The sequence below is a fragment of the Diadema antillarum genome, unplaced genomic scaffold, assembly GCF_040938485.1.
Source record: "Diadema antillarum isolate AM-2024a unplaced genomic scaffold, OU_Dant_1.0 seq00001849_RagTag, whole genome shotgun sequence".
NCBI lineage: Eukaryota > Metazoa > Echinodermata > Echinoidea > Diadematoida > Diadematidae > Diadema > Diadema antillarum.
In genome coordinates, this window is record NW_027272521.1 from 85,920 (window position 1) to 106,238 (window position 20,319).

The 20,319-nt window shown below is 39.8% G+C and overlaps 1 protein-coding gene across 1 annotated transcript in view; it reads right to left on the reverse strand.

Moving 5' to 3' along the window:
• LOC139712758 (spectrin beta chain, non-erythrocytic 1-like) overlaps positions 1-20,319 on the reverse strand; it is a 68,686-nt gene that overhangs the window by 39,021 nt on the left and 9,346 nt on the right. The window contains exons 4-7 of the mRNA XM_071624552.1: positions 15,984-16,157; positions 10,053-10,341; positions 4,972-5,272; positions 794-911 (exon numbers count right to left, since the gene is read on the reverse strand). Of these exons, the coding sequence (XP_071480653.1) occupies positions 794-911; positions 4,972-5,272; positions 10,053-10,341; positions 15,984-16,157 (882 nt within the window). The remainder of the gene's footprint in view (positions 1-793; positions 912-4,971; positions 5,273-10,052; positions 10,342-15,983; positions 16,158-20,319) is intronic.

A 20,319-nucleotide genomic window follows, 5' to 3' on the forward strand; every position in this document is an offset into this window, starting at 1 on the left:
GTGGGCAACCATATGTCAACCTATATTCATTCCCTCAATGCACTCTAGAAAGGATTCTGATTCTCTCAAATGCTTCTATACAACTTCCTCTCGGTGCCTGTTGGCTGTGTGCCCCTCCCTCATCTATTGAGTGTGCTCAATGGCGGATTACTTCCCAAACGTTTGATTTGTGGGGGATGTTCTTCAAACTGCAGCGTCAACAGCCTGCATATCAATCAACTACATAAATATATGTGTATTTCACCGATGTACATCCATCTTCACAATCTTCTACAGATTTAACACTTTATCAATTCCCAAACATTTGATTTGTGGAGGATGCTCTTCAAACTGCAGCATCGACAGCCTGCATATCAATCAACAACATAAATATATGTGTATTTCAACAATGTACATCCATCTTTACAATCTTCTACAGATTTAACACTTTATCAATTCCCACACGTTTGATTTGTGGAGGATGCTCTTCAAACTGCAGTGTCAACAGCCTGCATATCAATCAACTACATAAATATATACGTGTGTATTTCAACAATGTACATGTATCCATCTTTACAATCTTCTACAGATTTAACACTTTACTGAAGCAGATTATTACACAAACATGGTAAGTACAGCACCCCCACTTGTTCACTAATAATCAATTCTATTTATTACAGCTCATCAGGGATTACAAGTGTCATTTCTCCATGATTACACATCTTCGGGGGCACACTTCAACTAAGATAGGCCTGCTATGGTACATCATACTGTTACTTGGGTATGTTTTGGGGGACTGGGTCCATCCACTGACCTTGTTGATATCATGGACCAGCTTGCCTTCCTTGGGAAGGTAGGGCTTCTGGTTGTTAGCTCTCATCTTGCTCTGGATGGTGAACAAGAGCACCTCAAGGTTGCCCTTCTCAATAAACCTGGGATGAGACACATAGAGGGGCAATTACACAGACAGCAAGGACAACATTACAACAACAACAACAACAACAACAACAACGACAGAGGGAGGGGAGAATGAGAAAGAGAAGGACAGACAGACAGACAGACAAACACACAGACAGACAGAGAAAGAGAAGGAGAGAGAGAGAGAGAGAGGATAAAGAAATAATACAGTTTGCCCAAAACACATGAGGAAAAAAAGAACAAGAACATTCAAAAGGTAAAAAGGATTTTAGGCAAACAATAAATGAGTGAGCACAGGGATATTGAGCGAGGGACATTAGCAAAAGGACATAAGAACACAGCAAGGACAGTCACACAAAAGATACATAGATAAACAGCAAAGTTGGGAGATTAAACGAAACATACAAAGGACAAAGTTACATACAGAGAGAGAGAGAGAGAGAGAGAGCGAAAAAAAAAAAGAGAGGAAAAAAAAGCAGACGAGAAATTGAGATAGACAAATATAAAATTGGAGTCGGTGGCAAACAAGAGAGGAGGAGAGATATTTGAGACATGAGGTGGGTGGAAGATATTGGATTACAACCAGAGACAGCACCAGACAGACACAGTTGGAGACGTGGAGAGACAAAAGGTTAAGTTAAAGGATGAGGAGATCCAAGACAACAGAAAAGAGATAGACAGAAAGTGAGAGAGAGGGAGAGAGATTGAGAGAAAGCAAATATTAACAACGCGGAAAAAAAAAGACAACTTAAGGGTTTACTTTATCACTCAATCAATACAGACCACATTGGTCAAGATGTGCAGAGCATGCCTCACTCATGAGGCACTGTGTTTTCTGTCTAGGCTGGGGACAAACATGCTGGCTGGGATGATTACTCTTGTCTTTTTTCTGTTTTTTCAATCTCTTCTTCTTCTTCTTCTTCTTTTTTTGTAATGTACCCTGCTCGGTTTGTGGCATTTCAAGGCATGGCCGGCAGCCGTTGCATGTTCTGCATTGTGCAACATACTGGAGCATGCCATTCTATTGGTTGCTTTATGTCGAGAAGATTATAGTCTCCCGCCATTGTAATTACAAGTCTCTCGCATTTGAGACAATTTTGTGACTGTTCAAAGTCCAGGGAGGGGAAAAGAAAATCAAATCAAATGATGCGCACCCATTTTCTTTGTTCAGTTTGTGATTTACATATATCCACTGCTTTCAGTTTATGTCATCTTGCGCATCGGGATCCAAAGTACAACATGGAACCAAAAGCAAACTAGCAGTAGAATTGCATATATCTAAATGCCATTTATCATTCTAGCTGACAGAAATAAGTCTTCCAATTGTTGTAGTCATGCGACATGCACTTGCAAGCCTACTGACACTGTTCCAGGTAAATTGAGTAAATCTCTGTCTGAAAATACACTATGTTGACAAGCTATTTATTATTATCTTTTTTTATCATGCCATCTACAATAACTCATTACTGACGGGATCTTGGTGGGTCCTGTATATAGTTTATGGAAATTTCCGAATTCCGGGTGACACAGGATAACTGATCTGTCTGTTCTTCTCTCCCTTCAACCTGCTTTACTCTTAATACTTGTATCTGATGCAGTGTATTAATCAAATCTATCCCCCCCCCCCCATTTGCTTCTCTGCCAAGCAAAAAAGCAAGTCTCTACCAAAACAGTTTTTACCATGTCATTGCTATAGTTCAGCCTAATTTGATGTATATTCATTTGTTGTTTTTAATCAAGATAAATCTATGTCTGAAGGAAATCTCGAGCGTGTATCCAATAAATGAGCAGGGCTAATTGAAAGAAAGGGAAGAGAAATATCTCATAATGACCAAAGTATTTCAACAAATGCAAAAAGAAACGTAGATAAAACATGAGGAGAGTCATCCAGTCCAGCACTGCCAGCGCGATACGCGGCGCTGATCTTATTCAATTTGTGGCGGCAGCCATCCATATTGGGTTACGGCTGAGAGATCATGGGGGGTGGCATATCCGCATCCATCATAAACTGGTTCTGGTGTTAAGGGGAGTCTCTCTCATTTCTGGATGCTGCTGCTCCATCTTACCCCCCCCCCCCCAACACTCCCAATCTGCCCCATCCCTACCTCCATCTCCTCCCCACCCACCTCTCATCCTACTCATAACACATACATCATGTCCCACCTGTGCCTGTCACACAGGCTCAGTAATGCCCATGGAATCTCCTCATCGCTCTGGGATGAGGAGACATTGCCTGGATACCGGGCTATTTACATCATGGCAACGATATACACACACATTATGAGACAAGGTGATCAATGAGACTATCAAAATATTTCGAATTGCTTCATCTCAGTTTTCTAGAGACGGTCAATGAAATTGCTCCAATTGAAACAAACATACAAAAAAAAAAATTGATAACAAATGTGCTCTGAAATTGTTGCCATAACTACATATTTGGATGGGCAATAAAATATTAGGTTAAAAACAGATACATACTTGGCTATAGTCAGGTTGATATTAGCAATTAATCATCTCAGCAATAAAAATAACATTAATAAGAACTAAAAAAAAAAGAGTTATAGTAGGTAACATTTCTCTGGCATACAATTTATCAATGTCAATTCTGGCCACAAAAGCAAACTTAGTATTTCATAAACAAAAGTAACTGATTCTACTGGGCACTTACTGGTAACACTTCAGCCATTTTGATCAATCTTTACGAATTAAGTAAAGGGATTCTGAAGCTTTAAGTTTCCCTTTGAGGTGCAGAATGTACTTTTATGCCACTCATCTCATTTAATTTGTGAAAAACAGGAGAAAAAACATATTTAGCATCTCTTGCTTCTGCAGACTTTCTTTCCCTCATTTTAAGCCTACAAAACTAGGCTTTCTAGGAAAAAGATGGTGCTGGACCCAGGGAATTGACTTTGAAACTCTGCCAGACCCCCGGCATCTGCATTCGTCCCAAAGCTGCCACAAGAGAGCACATATGCTCGGAAATGACGGAGCGATGCAGACAGTGAGTCTGAATCAGCTTGGGCACGTGGCCACGTAATCGGGGGCAACGGTGGCGGTGGTGCTGCTATAAAAAGCACATGAGGTGAAGAGAAGGTCATTCTTCTTCTGCTTCTACCTCTTCTTTGCTGGAGTGATCTTTTATTTTAAAGGTTACATCCTGTGTTACAAAAGGCCTGATGACATGGTCTTTGAGGAATAGAACATGGTGGGAAGGGACCCCCTTCATTCACTTGAGACTTGAGGGAGAAGAAGCCTGTTTCTTTGACAGTGTGCCATCCGTGGGCTATTAAAGGTGACTGTAATGCCATTCTGTCATCGCCTGGGAGTCATTCATATCAAATGACATAATCATGTTGCACACACTCATCCTCCTGGCCAAGTTTTCAGCTCGCAACAAGGAGCTTTTGTCAATGCCAAAGGAAAAGGGGATCTTAACTGACGTAATATAATTTGACAAAATAAAACAGCAACGTCATATCACCAACTTGGTTTTGCTCAGAAAGTACCCTTTTATCTTATTATTACTTACTGCAATCTGTGACACAAAAAAATTTCTCTTCTGTTCAGACAATACTTTCATGTCTCCTAAATGGCATACCAATTTCTCAAAACTCATGAACTGTTCTACTTTAAACGTGTTTTGGCAGGCAAAAACTTCATCCTCTTCTGGAAAAATGTCTTTGGTGCATCCACCTCAAAGAGTTTGACAGAGCTTACGTGCTCATCTACATTTAAAAGAACATATGTTTCTCTTTTCAGTTCCATCATCTTGTGATCCACTGCACTTGGTTGGATATCACTGCATGCTACAGATAGACAAAGGCAGAGTACCACAAAAGGAAGGCATGTATCTTGTCACACAGTGGACACTGCTCAAGCATTTAAGGGAACATGCTGCCATTTCACATTTTAGTTAACCGTTTCTGTGCCACGGACTACGATGGTGTGTACAACCCTGTTGGGTTTTCTGTGCCAATCTGCACTCAAAGCTCACAAGAGGTTAACCCAACTTGATAATATAACATTGAAAGGGATGGATGTGGAGTTACAAGCAGAGGGTGTTCTAGAACTCACTTGGGAGGTTTCTCCACCGTTCTGTAGGTGTTGAAGGCCAGCAGCTGCTGCTGCACGCCTTGCAGCGAGTTGGCGAACTCCCGGTCATTCAGGATCTCGATGGTCTGCTTGATCCAGCGCAGGAGGTCGGACGTGACCTTGTCGTACTCGGTGATGAGCTTGTCGTTGTCGATGGCGCCGCTGATGACCTTGCCGATGCGCTTGCCCGACACTGTCTCGGCCTTCATCTTTGAGAAGTAGTGGTAGTAGGTGACCACATAGGTGATGATGGACTTCTCATCGGGATGGTCCACGGTAACATCTATGAAACAGAACAAAGAATTTATCACCACGATAGTAATTAGGCCCTACACAGTTGATGGTGTAAATGTTGAAGATCTCTTTAAAAGATAGGCCTTAATACTTTTTTTTTTTTAAATTGAAAAATACGGAACTGCAACTATTGTTTTGGCAGAAATTCCATGTGTACACATTATAGTATATAGTGTACGAAATATTGATGCTCCCCAGGCAGCTATATCCACTGTACAACATTTAAATACTACATAATCACATGGGATTTTTGCTCTAGTATAACTAGAGGTTATGGATGACCGAAAAAAAAAAGAGAGAAAAAAAAGGAAGCTAGCTTTTAAGCAGTGTGGGTGGGTATACAATACCTCTAACTACCTAATGTTGTTTCATGAAAGTGATCACCATGAATGAAAACAATTGTACACATATGATTGGTTTATAGAAGTCACAAGTTCTACATATAAACAGCTGAATGTTCAAGTACAATATCACTTTTTGTACAGTTCATTGGTAAAGTTTATACAAAACTTACTAATTTTGAATTGTTTTTACATTTAACCAGGAAGACCAAGATTTTGTGATGACTGAGCAGCATTCTTCTTTCTTTCTTTCTTTTTTTTTTTGGTCTTTTCTTGTTCCTTCTTTACCCCACTGGACATAGTCATTTGCCTAATTGTTGTAGGAACTGGCTGAAGTACAGCTCTTTTGCCCATAGTTAGATGGCTGTAGATACATCTTGCTATCAACAAGATTACGAAGAGGTATCTTGGTTCTGTCGGATCGAAATCTATTACTGGCAGCTAACTGTACTATGTCAAAATTTGTGAGTGATACTGCAGCTTGGCAGGTGGACGCAGTCAAGGGGAAGTGTATGTGGTGGTGTGGAAGTCCCGCGAGACTGACCAGGTCAAGTTTTGTTTTCAGAAAGACTTTACATCCCACATGCCTTTCAATCTCGCCTGGCAGGGGACCAATTAGTGACAAAGATATGAGCTGCCCAGAAGTAAGACTACTCCTAATCAGCTAGGCAAGAGATTTGATAGAATCCTAACCTTGTCATATGGGGGTGAGAGGGTTGAGGTGTATTTTTAAAATAGATTTCAATGCTCATTGGCATGGTGTCAGATTTTGCATATCTCTTTCAAATGAATGCAATTCTTATTATGTAAATTTGCTCCTCAAAGGCACTGAATGCACTCAAAAGCTGCATACTACTTGGATAATAAGACAATAACACAGCCAAAATAAAGTGTATCTGTACTTTAATCTGACTATGTTAACATGTATGTTTTACCAGTTACATTTTACCTGGTCTTTCGAAATATGCTTGACCAAAGTTTCTCATCAATATCTGTACTGGCACAGTATCACTGTAATCTTTTCAGACTAATATCAACATTCAGATTAAACACTGAGCAAGCATGGCTGTATCATAACATACTTGTAGCCTTCATAAAAATGAAAATTAACCTGTGTTTGCTTCCGGTATTTGCTAATGGTATTTGCTCATCAGGTAAATGATATCAAAGTATAATCACACAACTTTGAATGTACAGCATGATAAATACCTGGTATGTGCTTTTGAACTTTGACTATGCATACAATGTATATAATCTCACAATCCTTATTGTACGCATAGTATAAACAGGGTTTTGTGGTCGCTACCTCTTAAAATGCAAGGATATCTTGTAGCAGACAAACACAGGGAGCCCCTCCCTAAACTCTTCTCTTTGGTCTGTTGAGGAGTGATCCATGCATCTGGATCATGTAAATACCATCCCTCATTTGTTATGCAAACACCTTCCCCCGACTGCACAAACACGCCCTGCATGTACACTATATGACAGCAACCAACGTGGCATGCATGCACGCGTTATATTATGTGCTGCACAACTCCCTTACATGCAATTAGTCCATCAGCCCCCAGCACTTTTAACAGAAAGATTCATATTTCTTTTCAAGGTACCTCTATCATAAGGGGTATCATGGACCCTGTGCATAAGTGCATATGCTCAGAAATTTTGGAGAAGGGGTACAATTAGCAAAATTGCACTGATTCATGCCCGACTTCTAAATTGCATTGTACATGTGACAAGAGCTTCTTGTGAATGAAAACCTACACAAACCAAGAAACATCTTGCCTTGTGTGTTTCTTTGTAATACTGGGACTGAATTTAAGGTAGGAGAGTCAACACATAAAATGAAATTTGCAAAAATTCACTAACACCTAGATTTATTACCTTTGACCTTTCTGGCCAGCTCTTTCTTGCTCTGCAAAATCACTTGCAAATACCCATGCTCTGTCTATACCACATGATGTAGTGTCAAGTTGGAACCCTCAAAGCATCTCACCCTTTATTGATACTTCATGAAAGACTTTGGTTGTTCTCCCTCTCCTTGCATCTTTTTTTTTTCTTTTAATGTTTCTGCTTCATGTGATGCTTGTTCTTGTCAAAAACATTTTACTTCACCACTGTAACGTGATCGTTATTTGCATTGAAATCTCAAGACGGGTTTCTCTTGGGCGAACGTTGTTGATATGAAAAGCAGCATTCTCATTTCCAAACAAGCATGTGCGAACAATGCGCGAGGATGCTACCCCCAAGGATCGGCCGATTGAAGCACTGCCACACAGGAAAGTGCAGGCCAGGAATAGGTCACAAGCGTGCCGTACCCCCATCCGCCTCCCCCACTTTTGATAGGAAAGTCCTATATTGAGCCTGATGCAGCGCATGCTGTGACGTCAGGACGGATGCAGGAGAGGGGAGATTTTCACAGCTTCCATGCATGCTGACACATAATGATACTTTTAAAGGCAGCTGCTGCTCTTTACGTCAACATATGATCCTTTAAAAAAATTGAAATGACAGGACCCATACAACTGGACTTTTTGAACTATCAATTCGAATACTGCCATATGAAAGGATAAGATGCAAGCACTTAAGATCATGGTGACACAATTGTACACTTTCATGTTTATATGACATGAAGATGCAACTGAAATGAGCAAGAGCAATTTTGAAAAAAAAAATAGACCTTCATCAAACTGAATTTGCTAAAGCAAAGAAGTCATGTTATTTTTTTAATAATTATTGATTCATTTCTTCCCATGAATGTTCCTCCTCTTAACGAATCGTTCAGTAGTGTCTCATAAAAGGTTGGCCCTTTAATTTCAAGGCGCAGCAAATAGCGTGGGTCTGCTCTGCAGATGCGAACAAATTAGAACGCGGGAAAGGAATTGCCCTGTCACGGTAGATTTTGGGGGCTCTCTCTCACCAAGATGCAATGTTTGCGTCTGTCGGTGGAAAGGGTGCCGGAATGCGGGACACAACATATTCATCAGGAGATGAGATTTACGAAATGGAAAAAGAGGTTTACGGAATTGCCGACCAAACTGAGTAGGGGGAAAAAGAAACAATGAGAAAAAAAGTATAGATATTTTGAAGCGTAACCAAAATTGAGACATCCTGGAATTTTTGAACAAATTATGTTTCAAGAAGCACTTCCCTACTTTGAGAGTGATATTTTTCCGGTTTTGCTATTGTCATCATACATTTGCAAGAAAATATTTCCGTCAATCAATCAAGAGTTAAATCCTTCTGGGCAACCAAATATTACACCAAGATTGCAACAGCAACTCGTTTGCATATCATTCAATTTTATTCTTCGCTCTCCACACACAATGTGTTGGTGCTATCATAGTATATATGACACATGTCTAAAAGTTGGAAAGTGATGTGCTGATTAATTTTTTGTGACGATGCTACAGAGTTTTGCCAATGAACTTGAGCTGGAGCTTGCGAATTTAATCAAACCCAAACAACAAATACTATGCTGATGCAGAACCACATCTAATATGTGACACAAAGAATGATACAAAACTCTTGCATGTTGTACATGATATCAGCCCCAATGATATATTGAAAACCAGTGCATTAAATCGGCAGTGGTTTCAACAACTGTAGATGTTCTCTGTAGTGTGACTGTCAAGACATTTTCATGTTCTGAGTGAAAGCTCTTACATTTTGGTTCCATCATTATTTTTTATTCAAATTCTGTTTCAATTTAGAAAATGTACCATTCAACAAGAATTTAAGCTTTCTCTTGTACCTCTCACACCCCCCCCCCCCCCCATGAAAAGATATATATGTCCACTGTTTATCTGGTGTTTTTGAATGTGAATTTGTTTCAATGATGCACTAAAATACCATTGCTGTGCACACAAAGATGGCAAAGAGAATGCATGATCAACCGAGCTCTTCAAGTGTAATTCACAGATGATTACACAAATCACTTCTGGGCTATTCATATGTGCATTTCACAGAACCTCAGAAATGGTAATCTCATTTTCTCCCCAACAAGATGAAAATTAAAAAAAAAAATGTAAAATGGGCTGTATGAGAAATAGACCAATTTGTTTGGGTACTGCTTTTTATGGTAATTTCTAACTGGGGGCTTCAAGTAAGCTTAACAAAAGATAATCTATGCACTGACATAGCAACACATCTGGCTCAATGCATAACCCATTGAAAGTGCTTTTGTTCTTCTTTGGAAGCCTCCCCCCCCCCCCCCCCCCCCCCCCCCCAGTTATGGCAACTACCTTTGTATAAGCTACAGTGCTCTGAAGTCAGATTCATCTATGCTGTATGAGGTAATGTACACCTATAGAGAAAGACTATTTTCCAGCAATATTTGCAAGGGATTAGTAAAAGGAGTGGGGAAAGGGAAATAACTCCTCAAATGCAAGCATCACTCATTTTTTCCTTTTTTCAAATCGTATCACTCACCTTCGGGGTCCAGCAGCTTGGCCAGCCCCAGCTTCTGCTCAGCGACGTTGAAGGCATTGTTGAGGTTCTGCACTGGTTGGACTTTGGTCAGTTTGTTGTAGTCGATGAGGTCCGGCCGGTGCTTGTGGATCAGCGCGTTGAAGGCCAGTCCGTCGCGCCAGCTGGTGGTGAAGTTGCGAATGTTGACGTTGGAATAGCCGGCCGTCTTCATCTGGCACCAGAGGAGGAGGGCATCCTTAGCCGATCGCGTCTCTTGGTTGTCTTCATCCTCAAAACTGATGTCTTGAATCTGTGTGATTGTTAACGATTGAGGTATAACAGTGGCAAATATCAATCACAACAAATACAATTGTAGCACTGTGTTGGTACCAATGTACAAACTGCAACAAAGTGCGACCACCAATGAGCATACACCAGTAATGACCAACATTGACCAATGAAAAAACAATGCAACCCTCCATCCTACTGTATCTCTTGCACACAAACAACACTTTGTTGTTGTTGTTGATGGATGCATTTAATGCTTCCACAGGCAACAATATCCTTATCAACTGCCATACCTCCAGAATGGGAAAAACACTTGATTTGCATCAAATACGAGAACTTCATTTGTGTATACAAGATTTTGGACACTAAAGGAAACTTCTGGATTCTATGCAACTTTCTTTACCACTGATGGACATAAATTTGCTAGTCTTTTAAAGCTTGGAAATGTTAATACTCACGAGGCGGATGAAGTGAACCATTCCATTGGTATTATTGCGGTAGGGTGGCATAATCATGCTAACAGGCCCGGCCTGAACCACATCTCTCAGTCAAAAGAAATGGGCAGAAATGGGCAGTACACGTCTACGAAGGGTTTTGCCTGCTTCAACCAACAACTTTCTCATAGAGGAGGTTGCTAAAAAAAGACCTGGGAACTTTGCTAGTTTGACACTGGGACGCGCAGCATTGTGTGAGGGTGTTGGCAGGCTTTAATGATTGGCAAATGGGTACACCTGCGTCTTCCCAAAAAGCAATTAATCTCAATTATGATGTTGGACCCCCTGGTCAATGATATTTTACACACTCTGTTGTTTTGGTATTACAGCACTCATGGATGATACCAGGGATTAACTCAAATTTCATGGTTTCAAATAAAAAAGTCTAACATCATGGCGTAAGCTGTTACAGTGGAATATGTGAACTTCTGTTTGACTAAGACAAAGTGCCTTGAGAATATGTAACCTGTACAATTAGTAAAAGAGCCAACAAGATCGCCTGCCCGCAAAAACTAGAGATGAAGTTACCTTCACAGGTAATACTCATGCTCTGCTTATGTTTTTTCCTGTAACATTCATCTTTTAAAGAGAATCTATCATAATGCAATGAATGCCAGAGGCATCAGAACAGCATAATATCAGCTAAATGTTAATTAGATATGATCAGTAACTTTTCATTTTCTTTTGCTATTAGATAAGAAACAAAATATTGACTAGTACAATAATTTGCAAACAAATAGCTGCTGATGGGCTCTTTTAGTACATCTACTTACAGATGTACATCGATGTCCAATCTCTGACGAAATAAAGAAAAAAAATTTCATTCTACTACATGAATAGTAAATGTTCAAATTTTGATCTTATCGTCTAAAATACAGAGCAATAACAAATCTCAGTCAAAACAATTTGTCTTCCTTGATCTACATCTACAGACCTGTAGTGAAAACCTGCTGGGAACATTATTCTCCCGGTAGCAAATTTGTGCCGCGTATGTTTAGAAATAACACGTCCATCAGCAGTCATAAATTCATGGCAATATTTACAATAGCTGTGACATTTTTGTTGTTGGTGCTGTTGTTGAGGGGGAAGGGTGTCCTTTTGTCTCTTGCTCTGCATATACTGCTCCATACAAATAGGATGCTGAATGGCAGGAAATCTTAATCAAGGGATAAACAAGTCTGCAGACTGGCCTGCTTCAAGATATACATGTACATTCGAGAGAGACTGCAATCAAGTTTTGTGGTGTTTGCCCAAGCAGTAATGCGCATTTCCTCTGGGCCTGGGGACTGTGAGGCGAACCCTCTGGCAACAGCACGTTCTTGGGCAACTACCAACCCCCACCTTGTCCCATATTACCTCATCATTCTCTTCCTCCCACTTCTCTACGCCCACACTTCTCTTCGCTCTTCGCAGTCAGTAACCAACCCGTTAATGGACCCGTGTGCCGAATGGTCCCTCAGCGTGTGAACGCACTTTCAATTGGGGGGCTGGCAGATTGTGCTGTCGAGTGGTGATTTGGTATAAGAAAAAATGTGCCATCGATCCAGGCATTCAGAAATGAAAGCAAGGGCTCATACCTGGGAAGGGTGGGGATGTGTACGGTGACAAGAGCCGGGCACTGCACCCTCTCATTGCATTCTTCCACTGCCTGTCCTGAAATGTGGAGGCAGGGATTTCAACCCACATGCAAGGGATTCTATCCAATTCCACTCACTCTAAAAGGGGCGGCCTACAGAAAAGAGCTAAGTGTAATTGTACTCCAAAAATTATTACACATTATTTCCTGCTTCTACATGTAGTACAGGACAAGGGCATGGACAAGGACATGATGTTTGTACAACTGTAGTAAATACAGTAAGTTAATCTTCAGGGTACATTACACAATCATTTGCAATATGAGTAGAATAGCTGCTTGGCCAACAAGCAGACTTTGTAGTTTTGAAATTGTTTTATTCCTCATAATATACAATGTATTGTACATCTTCTAACAGCTACCATGAAATTTGCATCAGTAGTTACACATACACACGATATACAGTGTGAATATAGCTCACATTATCTGTCCAAAACTTAGTGGGAGACCTTTGTTACCCCTCCCCTATAAAAAAAGAAAGTGTCCTTTTTATCATAATGATATGTGCCCTACCCTTTTATCATCATACTGATTTAATACCTCTGGGTGTGTTTCTACCTTTGCAAAACTTGAGTGCATACACATTGTGAGCTCTATGGGAAATATGATGCTGTGTGTGTGTGTGTGTGTGTATGATGCTATTAGTGTGGAGGGGGATGGGGTTTAGAATAACTCCATTATCAATTTTGCATGCAAGCCATGTCTGAGCTTAGGCAAAGAACATGGCTGGTGGCCTTCGTCCTACATCAGTTGGCAAGTCTCTCCAGTGCACATCAGCCTGAATAATATGGCTGATGGCTCTGATGCCCAACCCAGGAGTGGCTGGGTTGATTGGGGGACACACACACGTCCTCTCCGCAGCACGGAAAGAGTTCCGTCTGTGGCGTCATTGTGCCGTATCTGCCCAAGCTTGGTTGACAGAGCATCTTCTTGCGGCGGTGGCAGAGGAGCTGTACGCAGTGAGGATGAGCGTGCTCCAAATGTGTGATTCTAATTAGGTGCGAGTCAATGACAGGCTTCAGCGACAGTAGTCGCCCTTGGCTTGCAGCCACTTTGTGATGCGCCCTAACTAATGTGGAGTTCAGTTAAAATTGCATTCTGACCAGGAGTACTGTACAATGTACATCCTGCCTACAGAATGCATGCAACTTCATTTGCAGAAGACCATGAGAAGGCAACCCTTTCATGTCCATGGTTTTCAACAAATACCTACTAAAACTACTTAAATTATTCTGACTCAGGTCTGACTGATAGAGTCAACATTAGTGAATTTTCTTCCCTAGAGCTGATACCATTTTCTTTTCTTTTTTTGCCACATCATATCAAGTCTCTAGTCAATATTATCATAGAGGAAAATTGTTGTGGGGGGGGGGGAGGAATTCTGCAGTACAAAATTTAGAGCAATTTTTTGCACACTTTTTTGAGCACACTATACACACCCTGTTCTATATCAGGTAACACGGTTTGGAGCAGTTCCAGCCCCAAATACCTGCCAACATCCTGATTAGCCTAAAGTATCACAAGGGGGCAGACAGTGACGGAATCTGTAAATGCAATCCAGTGCGTCACGCTAGGGCCACTATTTCATTCAGCGGGACATGAATGATGCGATATGCCCGCCCGATCCATGGGCACACGGGGAAGATCGTCATGTGGGAGCCACCTCCTTTCCCCCTCTGTGTGGCAATGCAGGATGAGCATTCCTTGCCGTGAATGTGGCTCCCATTGGAACCGTCTGCAGAAAAGGTCATGTTCAGCAGCTGTAACCATCGCCAGACAGGTATGGCTGATGTTACGTGATATATTCTTTCCTCTATACAGACAATCACAAAAGTGCTGACTCTATTACATGTCATAAATAATGCCTCTGGCAACACATCATGATCAATAATGAAACAGCATTACCCCCTCCCCTCCTCCTCCCCCCCCCCCCCCCATGCAACAATATACCTAATATCAACATTACTATTTGCTATGATTTTGTGACAATGGATTAATATTACCCGACCGAGCATGAAAAAATTACTCGTGCAAAGAATTCCACTTTTTCAATAATTCCCTAATCAGGAAGGCATTGATATTCATTTGTCCAATCTAAAGTAAAGAGAGATTTCATTTTTTAGAGTGACTCCTGCAAAATTAAGGGAGACATTGGTACCTCAGCTGTTTATTTTTGGCATGCCATGTAAATGTGAGTATACGTGTACATTGCACAGAAGTTATGTAAAGTAGTTTGCATATCACAAGTATGGAGGCCTAGTCCTAAAGGCTGCCCATTCAGATATGTGAGGAGAGTTTAATGTCTGTTGGGATCAAACCTATATTCAAAACCATCTCTGAAATTGCACTGAGAAATGGAAACTGAACCAGAACAGCCAGATGACATCATATCATTAACTAGAAATGTCGCTACGGCGACTGATGCCTCCGCCATAATGCATGATTCTCCCAATAGGTGTATACATGTGTAGTACAATGTCTTCACAATGTGTGATGACAGTTTAACATAACTGGCAAAATATCGAAATAACAGGTTTATCAGAAATATCTTGAATGTTCACTTTCCACGAACTGGGTTTGCTATAATTGTCTATTAAAGAGTGCAGGTACACATATTTGGGGAATTGACCTCTTGTCAATGTCACTAAAATCTACTCAACTAATTGTCCCATCATACATCATCCTTGGACCAAGTTTGGTGAAAGCTGCTTCATCCAGTTTTGAGTTATCACGTAAACAGATAAATTTTAGGATTTGACCTTGATCTTTGACCTTTGACCTCTGTCCGATTTCACTGAAAAACTAATCAAGTAATTGCCCCATCAAACATCATCCTCCAACAAAGTTTGGGGAAATTTGCTCCATACAGTCTTGAGTTATCGCATAAACGGATAAATTTCATGATTTGACCTTGACCTTTGACCTTTAGCCGATTTCACCTAAAATCTAATCCAATCATTGCCCCATCATACTTCATACTTGGACCAAGTTTGGTAAAATTCCAGTAAATATTACTCAAGTTATCGTGTAAACGAAAGCGGACGGACGTACGTACGGACGGACGTACGTACGGACGTACGTACAAATGTACGTACGGATGTACGTACGGACGTACGTACAGATGTACGTACGGATGTACGGACGGATGGACGGACAACCCGAAAACATAATGCCTCCGGCACCACTACGTGGCGGAGGCATAAAAAATCAGGATGTATTGCCTTATATTCAAACAGGGAATAATTTTCCTGGTATTGCATAGTAGTTTGCTATACATTTTGGATATGACTGCTATATAAAATGTTATTTGTGTGTATAGTAGCAATTTCATTACATTCACAAGAATTGATGCCATTTTGTTCAAAATATTTTTCCATTGACTAAAATTGCCATTCAGTTTCAAGAAGGGAAATCAATCCCTGTCTAATCCATAATTTACATCATTTTAAGCACCCAACATGAGATTGAATAGAAATATAAAAAAAACCCCACAAATACTAAATTTAATAAATAAAGATAATTTTGAAGGGAACTTACCTGGAATCTAAGGATGATGGTCCAGATGAGACCGAGGGTCAATCTGTGATTGCTATCTACGATGTCATGTGATCCCATGTTTTCTAAATGTACTCGCTTCTCCTTGAGAAATTGCAGCGCCTTGTCCACATTCTCTAGACAGTGAATCCGCATTTTGCCTTTGGTGGGTTTGGGCTGAGAAACGGCAGAAAGACAAAAACGACCAAAAACATCATTCATGATACTGTAGAGACGTCACATACATACAATGTAGTCAAAGATAAATGTGAATGTGATGAATAAGCATCTGGGTTTATCAATGTGATGATGAAGTGTCCAAATTTGAATGTGTCACATTAAAAAAAATAAAAATTCTAATTTTGCCATAGTTTGCTTTTTTTAAATACAGCCACATTCAACAACTATTAAATCACATCATACTTACCTAAAAATTTCATGTGCTAAGGATACAGTGTCATAATACATGCATAGCTGTACATTGTACACGAGTACCTTCATAGAGTACAACTGTATCTTAAGACAGTTATTCCAAAACAAGTACACGTACATGTACACATACAGTGTAGTATCTTATTTAATCCAATGACAGTCAGAAAAAGAGAGAACTATTGACTGGGAAACATGTTACACGTGCAACAATAGCAATGCAAATGAAAACGCCAGATAAAAACCAGTGTGTAAGTTTCGGATTAAGTACACATCGACAAAGTGTACAACGTAGATTGGATACATACACTTGTTCAATGATACAATGTACATAGTATGTAAATCTGTAAATAAGAGATGTTTACAGCATTGTCTAAAACTCATCAACTTTTTAAAAATCACTATACATTGTATATAATTTTCAATACAGTACTGTGCATTGTTACACAAATACTGTACATTTATGTCCATCCTACAATACAATGTACATTTGTATGTGCAATTTTATTATACGTACAATGTACATGTGAAGGTACTGTATTACAAAGTGTACATTATTGTACATGTACACATACAGATATAGCCTTCCCTCTTTTTTCCTTTTTTGTGAATTTCAGTTGGAGGCTTGTAGGCAGTCTTGTGTGAATTGTACAAAGCATATTTGTAAACAAGCATACAGTTACTGTCGTATTACTAATATGTCATTAAAACACGTACAATACAAATATACTGCATACATTGTATATCATACAATGTAGTTTAAAAAAAAGGTAGAATATATTTTGCCTTTTAGTCTGACGATTGCAGATACAGCTGGACGTGTACACGTAATGGCAGAAAGCCGACTAGTTTTTCCCCGAATGTCTACATGTAGCCAAACAGAATGCAAGTCTCACAGAGTACACAAAGTTTTATTGCAAATGTGCAAGTACTGTAAAGATGAAATGGAAGCACACATGTTGGATGGATTATTGATTGAAAGGAAATACCACCATCAAACTGTCATTATCCTAACAATCCTCTCCACATGATGGGGGATGTTTGAATCATCTGACGCACTGTCATAATGTGCAATTTTTTACCCTATCTGCTTGATTTACAATGTAAATGCAATTCTAAATTCTGTACAGTGTAAGATGCAATGTGTGACTGACTCTACTGGGTGCTAAACAGGAAAACTATCTTGATGAAGAAATACATAGTTTTGAAGAATACAGCAATCATTAAAGACAAGAGCTTGAGCAAAATCTGGCTAATTATCATCCTATCACTTTGAATATTCACAGTAATCTAACACATTACAGTATCTTATGAAGCAACTCAAAAGAACCATGGCATCAAAAATATTCTTGGTACTTATATGAAGTGTGGGCCTATACATCTTTAACTGAGGCATATTAAGAGTTGCAGAAAATTACATTACTGACACTTTATGTAAAAATGCACATAACTGTTTATCATGCAAGCAAAGCATGTCATAACCAAGAAGACTCTCAAAATGCAAATAGAACACGATGTTTTCAGGAAGACGTGTATGTAGTGTATACAATGTATGTATAGGCCTATATTTATGAACATTCAAATACTTTGTTATAATCATAACTGTCCAAATTCTGGCTCATTTTGCTCAAATCCTACTGATTTGTTATTTCCTCTTCTTTGCAGAATATGTAGGGCCTACATTTGTTGTATATAATATTTGCAAAGATATAATGAACATAGCATTTAAACACAAAACAATGACTGATCACTGACAAAGCTTTACACTGATAGATTTACAATGTTTCAGATGTCTTCCCGCAAAGACTTAATGTCAATACAATGTGCATTATTGGAAAATACAGTACATGTAAGAAATTAAATGTACGCCATTTAAACCCTTCAAGCTTCTCTGCAACATGATACTGTAAAACGAGGAATGTTCGCATGCACAAGAAAGTTTGTCTACACTATATGCATTGAATGTCAGAGGCAACTCGCGAAAAATTATCAGTTTTTCTACCTAAAAAAAAAAACCAAACAAACAAACAAACAAACAAAAAAAGTTGCCTTGAACACTTTCATCTTTATACAATGTACACTGTAGGCCTACAATATCATAACTCCTCTTCATCACCAGAACTACAATTATACACTTGTACATTGTACAGTACATGTATGGGGGAGACTAGAAGATAACAGAGTATCAAGGGACCAATATCCCTGACATGTTTTTTTTTTTCCCCAACAGTGGTTCGAAGAACGCATTGAATTAATAATAAGCACATTGCTCCAGGGTCAGGCTTTCATTGTGGCAGGACTGGTTGCAAATTGAAAGGAAGCCTTCCTCCCAGGGTTGATAAAATGGGAAGCGGAGACCAGACAATCAGAGATATCTCTTTTTCTACCTCCCTACTTTTGTTCCCCCCCCCCCCCCATCACTTTTTTTTTTGCCTGGGTCTCGGACTATCTTTGCCCTTTCTCTTCACTTACAGCGGTGTGAAGCCACCGGACATATGAGTGGGAAAATTGCTTTCATTCTCTCGACTGCTTCATACAATGTACATATATGTACAACTGTGCGCTATCTTTCCACTGTCAGTCGGTGGGTCGTACAGTACAATGTATGTGACACAACTCCTCCACTCCCACACTGCCCATCCACATGCTGTGTTCTCGCCACGTTTCAGTGAGCCTGCCTGGGATGACTCACTCCGCAGTGAGCAAATACAAGAGGTGCACATCTCGACTGGGTTCTTTTCTTGGCTCAACGAAACCAAGTGGAACTGTGTGGGCGGGCTGTGTTTGGTAATCTCTGCTGTACATATGCGGATGGGATCAATTCTCTTGTCTGGCCCTTGAAGGTTCACTTGTGAATGAAAATGTCATCTGGAATGAGTCTACCTAGTATTAAATGAGTCTTCATAGTATTAAAAGTTGCCTTCGCTTTGAATGCAAGAAGCAATTTCCCTGTTATAGTGCCCCTTTGGTATTAAAATGTACATACAGTACCGTACATTGTACAGTGTAGCTCTTCTAATTTTAAGGAGTGGTACATGTATGACATTGTTTCAAAGACACTGTGCTACGTGACAGGGCTCAATATTGATAGTGGCCCAAGACCAACTTAAAAATTGATATCTGGCCTCAAAATTTTCAAAAAGCATATCTTTTGATGGACCGATCGCATAACCAAGATTCAAAATACAATGTACAATACGTGTAGATTGCTACACATTTTCTTTTATTTACATGTAGCACCTTAGTACTTCTGTTTTGGGCCATTAACATTTCAAATTCAATGATTTTAGTGGCCTGAACAGGCTACCAGAGACAAAGTTACTGTTGAGCCCTGATGAATTTAAATCCATGTACTGTACACTGTACATGTACATTGTTTGTACATAACAGAGCAGGCGTGGCTGGAACATATTTCTACAACCTTCAAACATACAATGTCAACCCGTTGAGTTGAGGACGAGTCCCGAGTATACTCGGGTAGGTACAATTTGTATCTGTAGGAAACGCGTGTTTTAGCAAAATCAGTCCGTCCTCAGCAGGTTAACATGTACAAATATACAATAGGCTTTATGTGTATTCAGTCGACCGACTTTGAATTTCAACATTTAGTATTCTCGCTTGTGACTCTCAATAATCACTGCCTATTATCTGTTTGATTACACGAGTCACTGAATATTGATGCTTTACAGGAGTTTACTGTTGACATGTGTATACAAATTTGTACCTCCCATCTCTACAGCTTCTAAAAATAGGGGGAAATAGGATTAACATTTGCAAAGATAGGAATTTCATCAATCTCCACCACTATTCTACCAACAGATGGTCATTAAAGAGTAATACAAATGTACATATTGATAAAGCTTTTTCTTTCCTCGGAAAAAATGAATACTCAAATGAAGTAGAAACAGTT